General features: G+C 34.6%; 1 protein-coding gene across 4 annotated transcripts in view; it reads left to right on the top strand.

Moving 5' to 3' along the window:
• The window catches only part of CEP112 (centrosomal protein 112), a 399,815-nt gene that overhangs the window by 4,476 nt on the left and 373,017 nt on the right, over positions 1–22,322 (top strand). For all 4 annotated transcript variants that reach the window (XR_005364290.1, XM_038546802.1, XM_038546803.1 and 1 more), the window contains exons 2-4: positions 2,752–2,865; positions 5,831–6,021; positions 8,384–8,556. Coding sequence is in view for 3 of the 4 variants with exons in the window: in XM_038546802.1 (XP_038402730.1) it covers positions 2,760–2,865; positions 5,831–6,021; positions 8,384–8,556 (470 nt within the window). In the remaining variant the exon portion in view is untranslated. The remainder of the gene's footprint in view (positions 1–2,751; positions 2,866–5,830; positions 6,022–8,383; positions 8,557–22,322) is intronic.

Genomic DNA, 22,322 nt, shown 5'->3' with positions numbered 1-22,322 from the left:
GGGGAGAATGAGGTCTGGTCAGATGTTGAGGGCCTCCTAAGACAAGAGTTCTGGGTTGAGGTTGGAAGAGCAGTAGCTGGGAAGTGGCAGGATGGGTTGCAGTCACTGGTTTTCTTCCTGGCCCGAGGCCAAGGGGAGGGTGAAAGACCCCAGAGAGTGGGTACCATGTTTCTGAGAGGGAATGGGTTCACGTCTAGCAACTGGGAGGGAAGTCATGGCGACTGGCAAGAACTATGGTTTACTTGCAGAGACAGGTAGAAAGACCTTTCTAGAAGGAGATTGTTGGTAGTAAGAGGGAGGACACTGTGATCAGTATTAGAAGCTGGTTTAGCAGGGGTAGCGCAGTCTGTGGAGACAGCTTATGAGGCAGGACAAATTTTTTTCCAACCTGTAATTTGTAAATAAATAAATGACAAATTGGGGACTATGCGTAGTGTAGAGGTAGTCCATATCCCTTCCAAGACCTTTCTTAATTTAAGGGAACATGTTGAGTGTGGATATTTTTAACTTAAGGAATTTTGTCAAAACCTACTGATTTTGGGGATTCACTTTCTTATAGGTAGTGTGTTTCTTGCTAATTACGAAGAAATGCAAGGACTAATCTTTTTAGTTTTTTGAGGGGAATTAAAAATTTTGGATTTACATACAGTTAAAAAATCACTTTTTGGTATACAATTTGATGAACTTTTACACATACATAGAATAGGGTCTTATAACCTGCTATAAAAACAGTAAGAGAATAATTTCCAGCACCTCAGCTGCTTTCCCCATGCCTCTGCTTTGTGTTCAGATTCTTCCCCCACCTGCCGACCCCTGTGGACCACTGATCTGTTCTCTGTACTCATACTGTTTGCCTTTTCTAGAATGTCATACAAATGGATTTGTACAGTATAGCCCTTTGAGAATGGTTTCCACAACTCAGCGAAATACCTTTAGAGTTTATCCCTGCCACGTATGTCAGTTCATTGTTTTCTCTTGCAGAGTACTCCTTCATTGTGTGCATACACCAGACTTTGTTTATCTGTTCCCCAGGTGAGGGACATTTGTATTGTTTCCTGTGTTTGGTGATTAACCAAGAAAAAAGCGGCTACGGGTCTTAAATTCAGGTCTTTTTTGCATGATTATAGACTTTGTTTCACTAGAGTAAATACCTAAGAGTGGGATTTCTGGATCATGTAATAAGGGTATGTTGGACTGTGGAAGAAACTGCTTAATTGTTTTTCAAGGTGGCTGCGCCATTTTGCATTCCTGCCAGCAGTTCATGAGAGTTCTGTGGTTCTGTGTTCTCATCAGCATTTGGTATTGTTTATTTGGTATTTTTAATTTTAGCTGTCCTAATAGGTATGTGCTGAGATCTTGTGATTGTAATTTGCAGTTCTCTAATGATTAATGACATTGAGCATCTTTTCATGTGTTTAGTTGTTATTTGTATTTTCTTTGGCAAAGGGACTTTTTTTTGGCTGTTTTTTTGGGGTTGTTTTCTTATGGTTGAATTTTGAGAGTTCTTTATAGGTTCTTGATATAAATCCTTTATGAGATATATGACTTACAAATATTTCCTCCCAGTCTGTGGCTTATCTTTTCAATCCCTTAATGGAGTCCTTTGCAGAGCATTTTTTTTTTTTTTTTTGGTGAAGTCCAATATAATAATTTTTCTTTTATGGGGAGTACTTTTGGTGTCATATCTGAGAAATCCTGTCTAATTCAAGGTCATAGAGATTCTCTCCTATCTTTTCTTCTAAGTGTATTATAGTTTTACATTATATATATATATTTTTTATAATAAATTTATTTTTTATTGGTGTTCAATTTGCCAACATACAGAATAACACCCAGTTCTCATCCCGTCAAATGCCCCCCTCAGTGCCCGTCACCCATTCACCCCCACCCCCCGCCCTCCTCCCCTTCCACCACCCCTAGTTCGTTTCCCAGAGTTAGGAGTCTTTACGTTCTGTCTCCCTTTCTGATATTTCCCACACATTTCTTCTCCCTTCCCTTATATTCCCTTTCACTATTATTTATATTCCCCTAATGAATGAGAACATATAATGTTTGTCCTTCTCCGATTGACTTACTTCACTCAGCATAATACCCTCCAGTTCCATCCACGTTGAAGCAAATGGTGGGTATTTGTCGTTTCTAATGGCTGAGTAATATTCCATTGTATACATAGACCACATCTTCTTTATCCATTCATCTTTCGATATACTTACGTCTATGATTTATTTTGAGTTGATTTTTGCATACACTATAAGGTTTAGGTTGACGTTTATTTATTTATTTCCCATATGGATGTCCAATTGTTACAGTGTCTTTTTTGTAAAACCTATCATTTCTCCATGAATTGCACCTTTGTCAAATACCAGCTGTCCATACTTGCATCAATTTCTGAACTCTAGTCTGCTTCATGAGTCTGTGTGTCTTATCCTCTCACCAATACCACATTGTCTTGATTACATAGCTTGATAGCACATCTTAAGATCAGGTAATTGAATTCTCCAGTAACTTTTTTCTTTTTTCAGAATTGTTTTTGCTATTCTAGTTCCTTTACATTTTTATGTAAATTTTAAAACCAGCTTGTACATGTCTACAAAGAATACTGCTGGAATTTTGACTAGAATTGTATCTATAGATTAGTTTGGGGATATTTAACACTATTTAGCTCTAATGAGTTTTTCTTGATCTCTTTCATTAGAGTTGTGTAGTTATCAGCAGACAGATCTTAATATTTTAATTTTAAATCTTTTATAGGCTGAATTATGGAAATAGGAAGTGAAGAAGAAAAATGGGAGAAGCTGGATGCAGAATTTGATCACTTTGTGGTAGATATGAAGCCCTTTGTTCTAAAATTATCCCATAGGTCAGGTAAGATTATGATTGTAAACTAGATTCTTAAGAATAATTTTTTTCTTTATATTACTTTTTCAAACCAATGAACTATCACAATGAAAAGAAAGCTAAGGGACACCTGAGTGGCTCAGTGGTTGAGAATCTGCCTTAGGTTCAGGGCATGATCCTGGTCATGGAATCGAGTCCCATATCGGGCTCCTTGTGAGGAGCCTGCTTCTCTCTCTACCTGTGTCTCTGCCTCTCTCTGTCTCTCTCATGAATAAATAAATAACATCTTTAAATAAAAAAAATGAAAAAGAAAGCTAAATTTATTTAAGTTAAAGATTTATTTATTTTAGAGAGAAAGGGCATGGGGGTGTGTGTGTGTGTGTGTGTGTGTGTGTGTGGCGGGAGGGGGAGAGGGAAAGAGAGAATCTCAAGACTTCCCACTGAACCCACAACCAGACACAAGGCTCAGTCTCACAATCCTGAGATCATGACCTGAGTTGAAACCAGGAGTTGGATGCTCAACTGATTGAGCCACCCAGGCATCCCAAAAAGCTAAATTTCTTTAATCAGTTTTATCTTAAGCTGATGTAGGATTGTTTGCTTTGAGCTATTCAACGGTTGGTAGAAATTTAGTGATAATATCCTAGTAAACTGTGGAAAGATCTTCCTATGATACCATTTTCAGACATCATGAGCTTAAAGCCTGTGGATCTCTAGAGTTAGCTACAACTGTTTCTTCCTGCATCTTTTTTCTCCCTGAAATGCTTCCTCTTAAAGGAGCTTACTGTCTATCTTTTTTTCTGACAATTTTATTTATCAAAGCAGAAAAATATCTATTGCTCTCATATGCTTATTGGTTGACTGAATGAAATCAATTGTGAATGAGTTTTTGTTGCTATCTTGTCTGCAATTCCTGGCCTGTTTTCTCTAATTATGGTATGAGGGTCTTTGTATCAAGTCAAAGACTTGTCAGATAATTTAAGGCATCAGAGAATACTTGGAGTGAGTTTAGGGGGCCAGGATGATTCTCTAAACTGTAGTAGGTTGTGAAGGTAAATCTGATTTGGTAGTGGGGAGTAGGAGCAAGAAACTCTGGCTTTTATCCAAGTTTTGTCCAAGTTCCCTATTTCCCTAAGGTCTCTAAGTGAACTCCGTATTCAAAATAAGGCAGCAACTCAATATTAGATATTTGTTCCAGGGAGCTACACTGGGAGAAGAGGGTATAGTGTATCAGTTATGCATTTTGTGGCCACCCATTGTTGCAGGGCTGCAGCCTTTTCTCGCAGGATGGCTTGGCATGGTCTTCTTCCAAGCTTCTTTTCCTACCCTCTTCTCTTGCCTCATCAGACTGTAACCTCCTCTTTCTCCCTCTGCTAGTCTTCAAAGATGCATATTTCACATCCTGTGGCTCATTCATGATTTGTATTGTTTGTATATTATTTGATTAATTGTATTTCTATTTAATGATATCTATACTGTGGTCTCTTCTGATACTCACTGCCTTTATCTTTTGTCTTAGATCTGCTGATAGGACAAATTTGCATTAAAGTCTTCCATTATAAATGTATTTGTAATAAAACTATTCTCATATTTCATCTTCTTTTAAAAGTGAATGTAGGTACATAGAATCGGATTAATTGTAATCTTTGGTTCATGACTCATTGTCAGTATTGATATATTCTGCCCTTTTGTTTAATTCATTAATTTGTAATGAATGCTCCAGAACTCCCATTCCAGTCAAGAGCCTGAACAATGATAATAATTTATATCTTCTTACAGCTGAATTCTACTTCTAATAATGGCTCTCCTCAATATTTTAAGTAAAGAATTCTTTTCATGAGCTAAATTGTACCACATTCTGGCCCTTAGGGTATTATATAGATTTGTTGCAAGGCATATAGAAAATACATGGTTTGAAAAAGTGTTTTCTTATCTTTATCTGTTTCACATTTTTTTCTCAAAGTACACCCAATATTTCATGAACTTTGCTTTGTGATTATATAATTTTCAAAGCTAAAAATACAATAGTTCTTTAAAGGTTAGCCCTCGTACTTGTAGTGATAAATCTGGTATGAGCAAAGTGGTAAATCCGGTCCTAGCGATTTTTGTAGGTAAAACAATAAATGAATATGACCTTTAGAAACTAAGAGATTAAAGCAGATTTATGATTTATGTTAGATATATAATCCTCAAATTGAGTTAGATTGATAAAAGATTAATGTCAAAATAGTTTTCATGAGGCCTAGAATTCTGTGTTGTGGTCAGATAAAGTAGTCAATAGGTCATTATATGTGGATTAAACTGTGCTGTATTTTTAAGGTAGTCTTTAGAGGGATAATTATTTTGCTAAATTACAGGTTAATAGCCCTCAATTATTTTTAGAGAGGCTAAAAGAAAACCCTAAATTAATCAACTACAAATCTGAAATTTATCAGCTTTAATAAGTAAAACATTTGAGATCTAATTTTAGGTTAAGTTTAAAAGCTTAAATAAGATTGCATTTCATCTCTCCTTTGCTTTGTGTAGTTAGAATTATAGAAAGATTTTTCAACACAGCTAAAATTATCTTAGAGATGTTTTTATAGTAAAATTTTATTCAGACATTTATTCAATAGTGATCCAGAGGTTTTATTTTTGAGAAAATAATTCTATGCATTTGTCTTGCCTGATGACTAGTTAACTGAAAAAGTTAAACTATAGACCAGGGGTTGGTGAACTATAGCCTCCCAGGGCCAAACCTTTTCTGTAAAGTTTTACTAGAAGATGCTGATGACTATTTGATTACATGTGGTGTGTGGCTGCTCTCACGTTAGGGTGGCAGAGTTGAGTAGTTGTGTCGGAGACCAGGTAGCCTGCAAAGCCTAGAATGATCACTGTCTGGCACTTGACAAAGTTTGCTAGGTCCTGCTCTAGACCAAAGCAGGTGTTTTACAGATCTTTACTGTTTATTTTCTGAAAAATCAAGTTTCTAACAGTTCTTACCTATTTCTAGAACGGCAGAGGTGTGCACTTTGGATCAGGAAACTGTGTGAGCCTTCAGGAACAGGTGCAGGAATAGTGGGCCGGAAGAACCGGAACTTGTATGCAAAACTGTTATTGCACATGCTGAAGCGAGGAGTGCTTGAAGGGCCCTTTACACACCGTCCTGAACCAGGGACACTGAAAACATTGCCTTCCTACATGGTAGGTATCATAGACCAAAAAATGTCTTAGTTTCATTCCTTTAAAAATGTCAACTCATCATCCCAATTGGGAATAGTTATATTATAAGTCCTAGGTAATATATGAGGTAAAACTGTTTTTATTCTTTGTAATTCACTTTTTCCCACTTTGAATAAAAATCAGATATTGGCCTTAAGAGCACTGTGCTTATTGATTTGCCCATTCCACAATATTGTACAGTATTTCTGAAAAACTGAAATAAAATTTTTTATATTGAGCCTTAATTTCCCACTAGTTTTCACTGAATTAAGTGTATAATAAATATACTTAATAACATTAAGTATAATTTATGTCTACCAGTAAATTCTGGTTTATTAAATTCTTTCAGATACATTATTTAAAAATTCATGAGAGGTTGGATCTAAAATTCCTTTCTACTCTAATAAAATGATGATAGTAGGTTGGAGTTTATACTTCACCTAATTTCACTATCAAAATCAGCTGTTACAAAGGCAGATATAATAATGTTTCATTGGTGAATTGTCACTGTCTTGATCCTTGTAACCATGAAATATGCCTTAGTTCGTGTGGTGTTTGAATACTTGAGAAATCTGACTGGGGTACTCAGTATTGGTAGTTGCTATTAGGATATTTATGTATTTTTTTTAAAGCTGATTTTATAAGTTGACTTTGGTTAACCTAAACCAAAATGCAGTCAAGAGGCATACTGTACCCTAGATGATAATTCTGTTGTCCAAGGCAGAGATGCCAAAAGTTGTAATGGTGTTTCCAGTTGAATGTTAAAGTAGAACTTTGTATTTTGCTTCAGATCAGTAGTGTTGGAGGCAGTAGTGACTTGACTTTGATATTCAATTGAACATTGCAATGAGGGTCTCATAAAACTGCTGTGCCTGTCTGACTTGGAATAGAGAGGGTCATGTGTCAACCTCTCCCTCGAGTACACCCCTCTTGAAGATTCTTTGGGTAGAATTTGGAGAATTGGTGCCCAAGTATCCAGTTAATGCAGAGTTTTCTTCAGAAGTGTGTCAGGAAGTCCTCCTCACTTGAAAAGCAATTATTAGGCTCCTGCCATTCTTCTTTAAGGACTAAAGGTAGAACATTGTCCGAAACTCATTCAGACGTTGATAGATGGATGTGTTGCATCATGTTTTCCCATTCATATTCATTTCACAGAATCATAGGAAAGGCTTTATTTCACAAATAAGAAGGCCACGGACCTGCCTGGGATTTTCTAGTTTATGGTGTGGTCAGAACTAAATTCCTGGTCTCTACCTGTTGCTCCTCCTTTATTTTATCAATGGATTCCTAATTTTTGTTTCTGATTTTTATAGATTGTGGTTTTCTGCCCATTGATTGTGTGTGTGCAGAGTAATTAATGATCACAGAAAGAAATAGAGCACATAATTTAAAAGGAACTTTTCATTTATCTTTTTTATTTTTATTTTTATTTTTTTTCTTTTTTTTCATTTATCTTTTTTTTAATTGGGAATTTCTAGTATTCCATTTCATCTTCACTATTTTTTTTTTCATCTTCACTATTTTTATTAGCTGTATCTTTCCTTCTTAGTAGTTGCCTTAGGGCATACTAATTGCATCTTTAATTTATGGCAGTTTACCTTCAAAAGTATTTTACCAATTTATGAATTATGGAAGAAGCTTATAAGATTTCCTTCTCCCATTCTTTGTGCTATAACTTTTCAGACATATCACTCCTACATGTGTTTTATTATTATTTTAAATTTTAATTCCAGTATAGTTAACATACAGCATTATATTAGTTTCAGGTGTACAGCATGGTGATTCAACAGTTCTATACATTATTCCGTGCTCATCATAATTAGTGTACTTTTAATCCCCTTCACCTATTTCTCCCATCCCTCCACCTACCTCCTCTATGATAGTCACTGGTTTGTTCTCTCTAGTTAAGGGATTGTTCGTTTGTTGTTGTTTTTTATTTGTTTCTTTTTTCTTTGTTCATTTGTTTTGTTTCTTTTTTTTTTTTTTTTTTTTTTTTGTTTTGTTTTGTTTTGTTTTGTTTCTTAAATTCCACATATGAGTGAAATCATTGTGGTCTTTATCTTTTTATAAAGCTTTATTTTTTTATAATACAAATAATCACCAGATTCACCTGTTATATAATTTCTATCACTTATTAGATTTCTTATACAGCGAAGCATAAATAAAATGTATAATGTATCCATTTTATGTGTTTTAATATTTCATAATTCATTATTCATTTTTTATGTAATTGAATTTACATTGAGTATTTGAAAGGTTGTTACCAGACTTGAAACTTGATGGAAATCTTTATTTCATTATAGTACATTCTGAAAGAATAATTTTTCTAATTTTTAAAAATCAGTCCATCTATTTTGATGAACCAAATCCAGCACGAGCAAAAGGTTCAAGCCCAGAAGGATTACCAGAGTGGGTAATGGGTGAGCTGGGGACAAGTGAACACAAATTAAATGAATCATGGAAGCTTTCTTCTGGAGAAGGTTACTCTTTGGTGCAGTCGCCAACTGATGGACACAGGTATGCTAACAAAATGGGATTCAGATAGAATTTGTAATTTAGCCTGTCTTCAGAACTGGTTCATACATTGTTTTTTCGTGTGTGTGTGTGTGTGTGTGTGTGTGTGTGTGTGTTTTATGGTAAGTAGTTGATTTACTTTATAATTTTATTAAAGTTGAGGGCTGTGAAGGGATGTGAGGTAGGTTAAATAACAGTTTTGCTTTAACATTTACTATATATTCAAGATTTTGTTACAGTTTTAGCTACTTTGTGGGTATCTATTAAATATATATGTATCCCATTACTTGAAAGGTAGTGCCTCAGTATCTTTAAATAACTTAATTCTCTGTTTTCCTTCATGACAAGCATGAATTAAGAACATTACTAATGACTTCAACAAAATATAACATCCTGCATATTCATCTTGAAGCTTATACTTGAATTTTTTCTTTTCCCCTCATTGAACAATATTTGTTTTGATTTAATAAAATAATGACTGTAACAATAAACCCCGCTCAACTGTACTTTGTCACTAAAGTCCTAACTTAAATAGGACTTTTAGTGGAAATAAAAATAAACTTCTTAGTTTTCCAAATACACAAAAGGTTTATTATTGTCATAGTATAATTTTTGGCCTTTAGGAGGGATAGGTTTACGTTGGGCTTTTATCAAATTTTAAATTTTACCTTTGATATTGTTTTCTGAAATGTTAAAATGTTGGACAGTGGCAATTGAAATGACCCATACTTCATGCTTCACTTCTTATCACCATTATCTTGCTAATTATCTTGCTAATTTTACTTTTTTGGAATTTGATTTGGTTAACAGTATAGTCTCTCTTTTTTGGTATAATTTTTTTGTTTCTCCCTTAATCAGAGAAATGTTATTAGTAATTTGAAATGCCTTCATGGTTGATGTAGCCTGGTATGTTTTTGAGACCTCAGGTATTATGATGGAAAAGGGCAGATGAACACAATGCAAGAGATCCAGTCCATAAAATTTTTTTACTAGCAAGGGGCAACAAAATGGAGAGGCAAAAAGGAAGAAGTGGTAGGTAGAATTAAGGATGCCTTCAGAAGATTAAAGAGAAATGAATAGATAAGTTAATAGCAGGTGGTGTTAGATACTTTTTTTTTTTTGCAGTCAGGGGAGATTTAAAAATAGAAGTGCTATCATGGAATTTTTGTTAGCCTTATAGCTGGTAAATGGAGGTATAAAGGGATTGTGGTTTGCATATGAAGAAAAACACAATTCTTAGTTTGCCTGCAAAATCCATTAGGTGTTTGCCAAAACATTTCTTGAGTGTCCAACTAAAAGCTGTATTCCTTTCTAGGTAATGAATATGGAGTTTACAGTACAAAGGTGAACTAAAGTAGTTTCCCATGTCTTGGAGCTGAGCAGAAGTTGGAAACTTGTGGTCTTAGACTGAATGAATCATGTGAATAGATTTTTGTTTGACTTATGTAGTATCTTTAAAGATTTTTGAATGAGTTATTCAGACTTAAAAACGGGGAATTTCATATAAATACCTAGTTTTCTGGACAATTTAAAAAACTGGAGACGCACCTGTCTCTCCAGAAGACAGCCATACATTGGAGCTAAGTAATACTTGGCTACTCCTCTAATACAGCATGCCTTCGCTATTTGCTACTCATTTTTGACACTGAGTTGGAGATCAGTTGCATCTCTTGTTGAGTATGATCTTTCTTCCCTTTTAAGGAGGGTTGAGAGGTAAAAGAAGTACTTCTTTTCACATTTTTACATTATATCACAAGGGGAAAGAAAAGGTAGATAGATGAAGAGGGATTATAAGACTCAAAAAGAGGAGAGAGACTGCATCTTTGTAGAAGTGAAGACTATCCCTACATCTGGCAGCATAATCACTCGTTACCTAGACTGTACAGACTTGGATTTCTAACTGGTGTTTTAGGTAAATAAGGAAGAGAGTTAGGTGCATGGATAATTTCCACATAGCAGTTATAAGTAGTTGTGGGGATATTTGTGAAGATTGAGGTGTGTGTAAAATTAAGATTTAGGGTAGGAATAGATTTGAGATCTCAAGGAGTCCAAGTGAATGGGCTTTTCTTCCTTGGAACAGAGGATAAAATTTAAGAAAATACAGTGAGAATATTCTTCAAATATTAGTGACTTTTCTAGAAAATGATACCGTAATAAAATCTTCATAATTTAAACACATAACTTCTTTTTCTTTGTTGCTCACCTGTAATAAAATGGCATTTAATGCAAATTGTTCAAATATGAGACAAAAATTATTATTATTTTTTATAATAATTCAGGTATATAATAAGTAATTAATGGGAAAAGCAGGCAGTCCTTTGGTCCTCAGTCATTTAGAGCTCACAATTCAAAAAATTCTTACCTAACACCCCAGGTCTGTTTAAGGGACTCTGTGCTTCCTTGCTGCACTCATGACATGCAAAGATTTCATATCTGTCCTCTGTGCTAGATGGTAAATGCCGTGAGGCAGGAACTATGCTTTTCCTATTTGCACTGTTTCCAGCACCTAACACTGGCAAGGAACCTCTTGGGAACTTTGTTAAGTATTTCTATTTGATGAGTGCTTACATGCATGAATGAATGTATCATATTAGGCACTGCCACATACTTAATTTAATCTGTACAAAAACCTTTTGAGATAGGTAGATTGTGACAGAGAAGATGGCCCACAAGGATGAAAAAAACTTTTGGACAAGTTGAGGAAAGAAATTTTAAAGTTAAGAGAAGTGTGGATGTAGACTATAGAGATGCTCTTCACACACTGTGAGGAATATAAGGACAGTGAGCTGGAAAGACATATTGAAATATCTTTCTGGTCAAGTGTCAGAATACCACCAAGGCTTATACCAGTTAGTCTGGCAAAAACAAAACTTCTCAGTATCTTTTCTTATGTTTTTCTCTTAATTTAATTCGATCTATTTTCAATTTTAGTTTGATTTAACATTTTAATCCACATGTACATGAATTAACATATTTGTAATTTTGTATACATGAAGGCATTTAAAAAATAAAACTGACATTTACTTCAAGGCAATAAAATTGATTTAAAAGCCAAATACATAATGAGTGGGATGAGATCAGGAGTGGTGCTGAAGAGTCTACTGATGGTCTGTCTTTGTTTTTCTAAAGTTACTCCTTTACTCTCTGAGTGGTCATCCTGCGGTAATGAAAAAGTTAGTGTCTGCTAGTGTTGACCTAATACATCTAATCAGTTCTGTAAGAAATTGTTTTAAAAAGTTTAAGAGTCTTATAATATTTGACACATGTATGTTTTTATAGTGAATAATTTATTGTTACTTAGAACTGAAGTTTAATGCTGCCTCATAAATTTTACAATCACTTCAACTTGTCCTTTGAAAAACCTCTTTAATCTTAAAAGATTTTCCCCCTTAGTGTTTCTTTTTTGATCACTTTATAAAATCCTGCTTTACTTAGACCTTTTTGTATGTGAAGTATTTCTAATGGCATTTTAGATTATGCTGTTTGTGTCCTAGCCTTTTCATATTACTAAAGATGCAGAGCCCTTTTGAAGCCTCTTTGTTAGGATTCTCTATTCAGTAGACGTGGCACCTTTTCTTTACCTTTATTCTTCCTGTAGGATACAGGGTATAGCTTCATTCCAGACATGTTAGAAGTAGTATGAGATAATTTTTTTTTTTTTTTTTTTTTTTTTTTTGTAGTATGAGATTATATTCAATCATGCTTATCTTCGTGCTTCCCCCCCCCCACCAAATACACATCATACACTAGTAAACTTAGCATTTCACATCAGTTTTGACACATAGCTTGTTCCATCCTGGTTTTATTCTTTGCCTTCCTTTTTCATATTTCTTGGTTTAAGGTTATGTCATTACCTATGTTTTCTTTTAGAAAAACCACTTTCAAATCATTTTTCTATTTTATTAGAGATCTATTACTGTATTTTAATGCCAAATATCTGCTTATTTTCTTGACGGTGAAATATTTTACTTACATTTGAGTTTGGAGCATGGTTTTACAGAATGTTACTGATGAAACTGTAGACTTAGATCTCATCCCTGTGCTGTTTGGCTGACTTCATTTAGTTCTGTAACCATGAGCTGGATCCATATATATATATTACTTCCTGGTCATCCTTCAGGTACTTAACCACTGTGATCTGGTAAAAACATTAATTATCTTTGTGGTAGGCAGATTTTCAGGTGGCTCCATGGTCCTTCTCTGGGTGTTCATAGTCTTGTGTGTGGGCAGGACCTGTGACTTGCTTCTAACTAATAAAGTATGGCAATGGTATTGGGATTTCACTTCCATGATTACATTATGATACATAAGACTCTGTCTTGCCAGCAGACTGGCTCTAATGTCTTGCTGGTTTAAAAGAAGCAGGCTGCCATGAATTCACTAGCTCTAAGGAACTGAACACTGCTGACAATCATGCCAGTGGGGAAAGTGGATCCTTCTCCAGTAGAGTATCCAAATGAGAACCCAACTCTGGGCAAACCATGATGGCAGCCTTGCACGGCCCTAAGCAAAGGACCCAGCTCAGCTGTACCTATGTTTCTGACCCACAGAAGCTATGAGAAAATATGTAAAATATGTGTTGTTTAAAGCTCTTCAGTTTGTGGTAATTTGTTATGCAGCAATTGGTGACTAATAACAGTTTTTATCCTCATTTTAGGAAATTGTACAAACTATATATAATACATGCTTGTAAAAACCTCAATGTAGAAATATGTGGAATGAAAAGTTGAAATCCTTCTCTCCTTATCCCCCTATTCCACTTGCCTCATGGGAGATAATGGCCATCAGCAATTTGGTGTGTATCATTCTGCAGTAGACACATAGCCACACAAATGTAACTTAACAATTATGAATTAATTTATACTATATGTACTATTTTGCAACTTGCTCTTGCTCTTTTGCCATTTGACTTGTCTGAACCTGTGTCATGTAGTCTGTGTAGTTTGTTTAATTGCGAATCAATAGTGTAGATTTACTGTAATTTAACCTAACTTAACCTATCTCTGTTGCTTTTAATTTTTTATTGTTATAAAGAATGCTTTAGTTAACATTTTGGTACATATACCATTATGCAACTGCTTGTTTTTTGGCTATTTCTGATGCCCAGAAATGAAATTGCTGTTTCAGTAACTAGGTACATTAACAGATTTAATGGATAAACTATTGGTGAGATTATTACTAGGTACAACATCTTGTGGATTGGTAAGAAAAACCTATATGGGCTAGTATGGAGATATCTCTATATAAAATTTTAAAGAAGTATATAAAAGTGTAGTAAGCTTCCTTTTGTGTGTATTTATGTTTTACAGAGGATATATGGACATATGTGTACATGTGTAAGGGATATTTCTGGGTGCCACATTTGAAACAGTTTTACCTTTAGTGTGTAGGACTAGTCTGGGTGGAAAGTTAAAAACTTTTATTTTGTACGTGTCTGTGTTATTTTTAATAGTTTACACACATGTATTTTTTTAAAATTTTATTTATTTATTCATGAGAGACACAGAGAGAGAGAGGCAGGGACTCAGACAGAGGGAGAAGCAGGCTCCATGCAGGGAACCTGACATGGGACTTGATCCTGGGACTCGATCCTGGGTCTCCAGGATCACACTCTGGGCGGAAGGCGGCGCTAAACTGCTGAGCCACCCGGGCTGCCCTACACACATATTTTTTGATAGGTACTATTAGGTTGCCCTCCAAAATACCGTCTTGTTAAGATGTATGGGGATAGACATCATGAACATTAGTGATGTACATTAATATATTTAACTATATGTAACAAATCCACAAATTTAAACATAAGGATGAAATTTTCCCAATAAATACTTGTTGATTTCACTTGTATTTCTAATTTGTTAAAACAGAAATCAAGTGGGATAAATTGTACCATTTATGAAGCATTCCTTGTATGCTAGATAATATTCTAGAAATCTTTGGTAAGTTATATTATCTGATTTCATCCTCTTTATGGTTCTGTAAGATTGGCGTGATGGGCCTTTGTATTTATAGATGAGATAACAGCGTCAGTAATGTCATGCCACTTTCCCAGTGATGGATTCAGTTATGGAATCTAGGTCTTGATGATTCTAGACCTCATGTTCTTTTCTAACCTACCATGTAGGCATGAGTACTTTTTGTAGCAAGTATGGAAATGCCCCTTTCATCCATCTTTTTCTCCCCTTGAGCTGCATCGGCAGTCCTGGGTGACCGTGCCTTTGTTCTTGGTTATTTCTAGATTGAGCTGAAATGAGGCAGTTTGCCTTTTTTCAAATCTTACTTTTGACACTTGGCAACCATGTATCCTCAGGCAAATTACTTAATTTCCCAAAACCTGGGTTTCACCATTTGTAAAATGGAGACACAGAGCCTCTGACATGGGACCTGGGAAAGTGCTAGCTGTTGTGGCCACCATCTTTTGGCATGATGATTGTTATTTTAATAGTTCCTGTGGGGGCTTCCTTATTAGTTTGTTTGACCATTGTTTTGCTTCTCTAATTATCTAGTCTTCCTAAAGGATATTATCTTAAAATCCATTGGTCAATTATTTTTAATTACTAAAAATCATGTGTTCTTGAGAAAAATAAATTAATGGCTATGTAGAAGGTTCTCATTGTAAACATGAATCCTGCACACTCTCAGAAAGAGTGTTAAGAGTATTTTAAAAGAGACTTCAAAAGAATCTTTATTTAAATAACTCAGCAAATCCCTTTCCCCCCAGATAGAAGGAATAACAATGTAGCTGCTCCCCCCGCTTAAAATTTTTTTTTTGCATTTGGTCATACCCTGAATTAGAAGCTGCCTAAGTAGACATAAGTTCACGTCATCTTTGTATATTCTTTTTTTGTGCATTATCCCAAACACAGAACACAAAGATAATAGGTTGTATTCTTGTCTTATGATTCTGTGAAGCTTCTTTTTAATGGCTTATAATTATTTTTATGACTTTTCAGTGAAGTATGATGTGGTCTGGTAGCTTATCACCAAAGTGAAGTTAGGGTCTAGGATAGAAAAGATGAAAAAGAATGATTTAATACCATTTATTTTTACTTGAAACTTTGCTTAAAAGTTATGGGTTAGGAGAGGGTGGAGGGGAATAAAGATGAATCAGCCTGTGTACTAATGGAAGAAACACATGGATTCTGCTTATTTTAGAGGACTTTGTTCATGAAAAATAAGTCATTAGTTTAGATTTCTTTAGAAGCCATTTTATAAAGAGGTACCATCTACATTACATAAAAATTTTAGGAGTGTGCAAACAACTATTATTTATTGTATATTACTTTTACCGTATTAGATATAGGTTATCTTTATATGAATTAAAGTTTTATCTTTTAATTTATATTGTGTTCTCTAAATAATAAATTTGTTCATACCTATAAGAAAGGACTTGGAGAATAATTATCCTACTTTAAGTGATTATAGAGGACTATAATTTTTGCATCTTGCTTTAATGAGATCCTTCCATGGGTTATTTGATGCCAGATTTTAGTTTGGAATGAAGAATCTAATTATAGCCCTGCCCTTATGGAAAATATGATTTGCTTTACAATGATCTCTTTATGATGTGGTTTTCCAGGAATGCATTGCAGCAAAAAGCCAGGACTGTGTATGTCCTTTAAAAATGTCTCCCATTACAGCTAGCATTTCATTTGCTTATGCAGTTTAATAATATGGCCAGCAGATGGTGATCAAGTATAATGAAAGTGTACTTGTGATCCAGTATGTCAGATCTTTGTGAAAAAACATTTTTCACTTTAAAAATAATGATGTAGGGGATCCCTGGGTGGCGCAGCGGTTTAGCGCCTGCCTTTGGCCCAGGGCGCGATCCTGGAGACTCGGGATCGAATCCCACATCGGGCTTCCGGTGCATGGAGCCTGCTTCTCCCTCTGCCTGTGTCTCTGCCTCTCTCTCTCTCTCTTTCTGTGACTATCATAAATAAAAAAAAGTTTAAAAAAAAATAATGATGTAAGTTTTTAGTCTGGATACCTAAAAAACTGTAAAAAAAAAAAATCTCTTTTCACTGTTAAGCTCTATTTTTATATGTAAATGAAATTAACACTATAAATAGCCCCTGCTCCTAAATTGTTGGATGAGTATATGGGGGAGCTGATCAATACCTTTCCTTCCTAGGGATACTTTTTTTTTTTTTTTTAAGATTATTTATTTATTTATTTATTTATTTATTTATTTATTTATTTATTTATTCATGAGAAACACCGAGAGAGAGGCAGAGACATAGGCAGAGGGAGAATCCCTCTCCTGCAGGGAGCCTGATGTGGAACTCTATCCCAAGACACCGCGATCAAGCCCTGGGCCAAAGGCAGACCTCAACCACTGAGCCACCCAGGTGCCCCTTTCATAGGGGTTCTTTATATCCACTGGCATAAATAAATATGTTTGGTAATACATAGAGTAAAACATCCTTAAATGTTCACTAAGTACATTCATTATATTTAGGAATAGCCCCATTGTTTGGGCAAAGATATATTCTATAATAGCATGGTCCAGTAGAACTTTCTGCATAGAAATGGTCTGTGGCCACAGTGTCCAACACAGTAGCCACTAAGCCATTCACATATGACTACTAAGCACTTGAAATGTGACTACACTGAATTTAACATTGCAATTAATTTAAACAGCCACAGTGATTTAGTGGCTGCTGTATTGGGCTTGGAGCTGTAGACCTGAGTCTTCTGTGGGGGTGTTGTAAAACCTGACCTGCTAGTGGAGACCTGCTGTTTAGGTGGGGCAGGGGGATGCAGACAGGGACTAGGAGTTGAGTGTTGTTGCATATAAATTGCCTCTGCTCCAGAGGAGACCTTTCTGTGCTTCTTTGCAATTTACAGGTATATCTCTTCTTTGATGATAATCACTCATGATCAACACCTAGTTGCTTTTCTTTCAGTTAGTCTCAGGTTTCGGAGGAGTTCTCGTGAATATATATTTTTGAAAGAAAGAAAAATTGATCATTTTTCTTAAAATTTTTTATCATTTTATTTGGGTAGACCACTTAGGATGTATTATATCTGATTAATTTGATATTTTTGATACAATAGCCACTTAATCTTGAGCTGTAGAAATAAGTCTGCTACATAAATGAAGAATGAAAACTGTTTCTTAGGATACTCCATAACACATAATGTTTCACTCATGAAACCACTTAACTACTCATTAATTTTCAATATTAGCATACCAATTAAATATCATTCTTCGGTGTTTACCAAGACAAGGAAGTGGCAACAAATTGTAACTGAGATGGAATTGATTTGAAAATAATGGCCTTGCTTTTCTCTCAGGCTTTTTTTTTTTTTTTTCTGAGTCATATTTTTTAGAAATTTGGTCACTTTTAAAAAAATTTTTAATGAATGGGGCTTTGTAATAACATCTTTTTATTTCATGAGTAAGTTTCTTTTTGTGAGATCATACTATTGAACAGTTTTGATTGTTCTTTTAATAAAAAGGGATGACAGTATGCTTATATTAACATAAAATTTAATTTTAAGGTTAACTAAAATACTCTCTAAGTGTTATCTGTTAAACCAGAGATCTATTAATAAATGTTGACTTAATTGTATGACTTAAAGACATTCTTATTTTTAATTTTTAAAATGAATTGTGTTGTTTTAAGGTAGGAAGTAGGGAAAACATGAAGTCTTAAGTTGTTTATGAATCTCTGGTCATTTTTTAATTTTGTTAAGCATCTAATTTTTTTCATTTAGTTTTGTTTTTGTTCCTAATAAAGTTCCCTTTGAAAAATTAAGTATGTTGTGGATCATTGAAAGTTATTTTTTTCTTATTTTCAGTGTTATTTGATAGTTTACTGCATTATTAATTGTTACTATTTATTATGTTTCATTTGTATTTTCCAATACCTTAAGAAGATGATTCTTCAGATTGTATATAACATTATTACCTGCTGCTCAGATGAATGCAAAGACATGAAATCTAGTTCTCATTTTAGTTTTGTGATCATTTATAATGCAGTAGTTGTGCAGGAGTTATATTACTCTTGTGATATTTTACAGCTGTAAAACAGCATACATGTAAAAAGTGTGTAAAAATACATAGATACACTTTAAAGAACAATTACAAAATAATACTTCTAATAATACCCCATACTTGTAGCCTACTCATGAAATAGCATGTTATAGTACTCCAGGAGACCTTTAGATGTCCTTCCCTACTGGCTCCTCTTCCCATCTGAGAGGATCATTGTCCTGTCTTCTGTGTTAATCATTTCTTTGCTTTTTGATTTTTTGAATGTTATATAAATAGGACCATCGTTTACGTATTATTTTGAAGCTTCTTTTTCTCATCATATTTTTCAGATTCACCCATGTTAATAAATGTAGCTGTAGTTCATTCTTTGTGACAAACTTTTAAAATTAACATGTAACATACAAGGCACGATATCAGGTCTAAAGCTTGATGAAGTCTTACAAAATAAATACTGTTATGTAATCACCTTCTAAATCAAGATAGAGAACATCACCAACTCTCCAGAAACCTGTCTTGCTCCTTCCCAGTCACTTATCATCCCTCCGAAGTAACCACTATTCTGCATTATGTCACTATAGATTAGTTTTAATTGTTTCTGATTCATAAAGTATGTTCACTTTTTTCTATTCATTGGCTCAACATTATGTTGTGAGATTGATTCATGTTGTTGCATTTATCAATGGATTATATTTTTAGTTTACTGCTGTGTGAATATATCACATTTATTTATCCATTCTACTGTTTTTTTTTTTTTTTTTTTAGCCATTCTACTGTTATGGGACATTTTTTTTTTCCCCAGGTTTTGGCTATTATAAATAATTCTATGGTGAACATTCTTTTACGTGTCTTTTCGTGCAGTATGTTGACTTGGAAGTGTAATTACAGTAGATAATGCCAAAGAGTTTTCCAAAATGGTTATAGGAATTTACATTTCCATGGTAGGACTTCAGAGCCTGTGGCTCCTCATCTTTCCTGTCAGTTTCTTTTAGTTTTAGCAATTCTAGTGTGGTGTTTTAATTTGCACTTTTCCTCATGACTAATGACTTTGAGCACTTTTCTCCATGCTTTTTGGCCATCTGGATGTGCACTTTTGTGAAGTTCCTACTCATTTTTTAATAAAACATTGTCATTCTTTTCTGTATTGATTTGTTCTAATTATATATTGTGGATACAAATTGTTGATATATGTATGGGAGATATCTTCTCCCACTTTCACTGTGTCTTCTGTTGAATGTTATTAATTATAGTTTTATCTGTTATTTGAGATATTGTTTGTGTTTGTTTTTGTGTGTCTTGTTTAAGATTTCTTGCCTTTGCCTAACCCAGGATCATGGAGATACTTGCCTATATTAGCTTCTAGAAGCTTTCTAGTTTTATCTTTCTCATTTAGGTATGTGCTACATCTGGAATTGATTTTTGTATATGAAGTGAGGTAGGGCTCCCTGCCATACCCCCTTGCTACCGCCCAGGATAGCAGATAGCCATTTGATCCAGCATCTTAAAAGAAAAAAGCCATTCTCCTGTAGTTGGCATCATTATTGTAAACTATGAAATCTTATTTGTGTGGGTTTGTTTCTGGACTCTTGTCCCTTCCATTGGTCTGTTTGTCTATCTGTGTGCTGTTCTACTCTGCCTTAATTACCAAAGCTTTGAAATAAATCTTGATTTTTTAGTAGTATAGTTATGCCCTCCAGTTTTCTTCTTCAAGATTGCTTTGGCTCTTCTTGGTTCTTCACATTCTCATTTAAAATTTATTATTAGCTGGCCAGTTTATACACACTCACCTCCATTGAGATTGTGATTGGCAATGTATTGAGTCTGTATATCAATTTGGGAAGAACTAATATCTTTATAATTTTGAATTACACTCCAAGGCTCAGGCAAGTAGTGATCTGTTTTTTGTCTCTATAGTTTTGCCTTTCCTAGAAATTTCATATGAGTGGAATCATAAAGTATATAGTCTTATGCATCCGGTTCTTTCACTTGGTGCATTGTTACTGACATTCATGTTCCATGTATCTATAGTCTATTCCTTTTTAACCCTGAATGGTTTTCCATTGATGAGTAAATCATCAATAAACATTTTGTTTATCCATTCACTAGTTAGTGGATATTTAGATTGTTATCAGACTTTGGCTATTATAAATAATGCTGCTGTGGACATTCATATTGCATATTGCAGATTTTTGTTTGAACACGTGGTTTTCATTTCCTTTGGGTAGAATTCTAGCAGTGAGTTGTATGATAAGTGTACAATTTAACTTTATAAGAGAAATACCAAACCATGTACCAAAGGGGCAGTACCGTTTTACATCCCTATTAGCAGTGTGTGAGTGTTTCAGTTTTTTTACATCCTCAACTCTTGGTATTATCAGTGTTTTTGATTTTGGTCATTTTGATGGGCATGTAGTGGTATCACATTGTGGTTTTAATTTGTATCCCCTAATAACTCATTATGCTGAGCATCTTTTCATGTGCTTAATGGCCATTTGTGTTTCATCTTTGGCAAAACATCTGTTCCAGTAGTTAACCTGCTCCCTACATGCTCAACTACAATAATCACTATAGACATTTCTAAAAAGGAGAATAATAAGAGTCACAAAATAGTCACTGGCCCATAGCAATTCTGAAATCTAGTTGGGTAGGTATTGGGAATTCCTTAATTCAGGCTTAAGACCTGGGAATAATATTCCATGTCTCTTGACTCCTCCCACTAGGTTCTTGATTCCATCTTCTGAGTTCTTCCTTTTTCATGAAAGATAGCATGTATTTGCAGCTGAGCAGTTTTCTCAGTTGCTTCCTTCTAGAAGACTTTGGGGGTCCAGTGGTCCCTTTTCATTTTGTACACTTATCTTTTTCAGTCCAGGAGAGTAGTTATTTTGCTTATATAATGTTTTAAAAAGATTTCATGTATTTATTCATGAGGGACACACAGAGGCAGAGACATAGGCAGAGGGAGAAGCAGGCTCCCTCCAGGGAGCCCGATGCAGAACTTGATCCCAGGACTCCAGGATCACGACCTGAGCCAAAGGCAGAGGCTCAACCACTGAGCCATGCAGGTGCTCCACTGATATAATTGAAGGACAATGACTTTAACCTTTCTAGAGACTCTGTTTGAGAGAATCTTTATGTCATAGCCTTTATTTTTTTTAAAGGTCTCCATGTGTGAATGTATAGAGCGCTCTGATGTACCACCTTTAATATTTTTGATCTTAAAAGGTTTTTTATCTGTACTCTTGGCTTTATCTCTAAGCAATGCCCAAACTTCACTTGGATGCCATTCTTACTTTAGCATCTTTTGCCAGCTGGAGACTAGGAATTTTTAAAATGATGAAGTCCTGCTTCTTTTTTCTTTAAGTGTCCTCCACTATATTTTTTCTCTCCTTTTGCATTTTACTATAGGCAACAAGAACTACTTTGCTTGGAAATCTCCTTCACTATATCACTCACCCAATTTACTAAGCACTTTTTCTATTTTACATGTTACTGAAGGTGATAGTATAGCTTTCTGCCATTGTAGTAAAAGAATACCTCTTCCTCTAATTTTCAATAACATGTCTCTCACTTTGTCTTGAGTTCTCACTAGCAATGTCCTTAAATTTAAGATTTCTACTAACAGCTCTTCAAGTCAATTTTGTCTTACTCTAGCTTACTACTCAGTCATTCCAACCTCTAACCACTATCTGATTCAAAAGACTTTTCCACATTTTAGAGTAGTAATAAAAATCTGTATTAGTTGTCTATTGCTGAATAACAAATTACTCCCAAG

Source organism: Canis lupus, chromosome 9, assembly GCF_011100685.1.
Source record: "Canis lupus familiaris isolate Mischka breed German Shepherd chromosome 9, alternate assembly UU_Cfam_GSD_1.0, whole genome shotgun sequence".
Lineage (NCBI taxonomy): Eukaryota > Metazoa > Chordata > Mammalia > Carnivora > Canidae > Canis > Canis lupus.
This window is presented reverse-complemented; position numbering and strand designations above follow the sequence as displayed.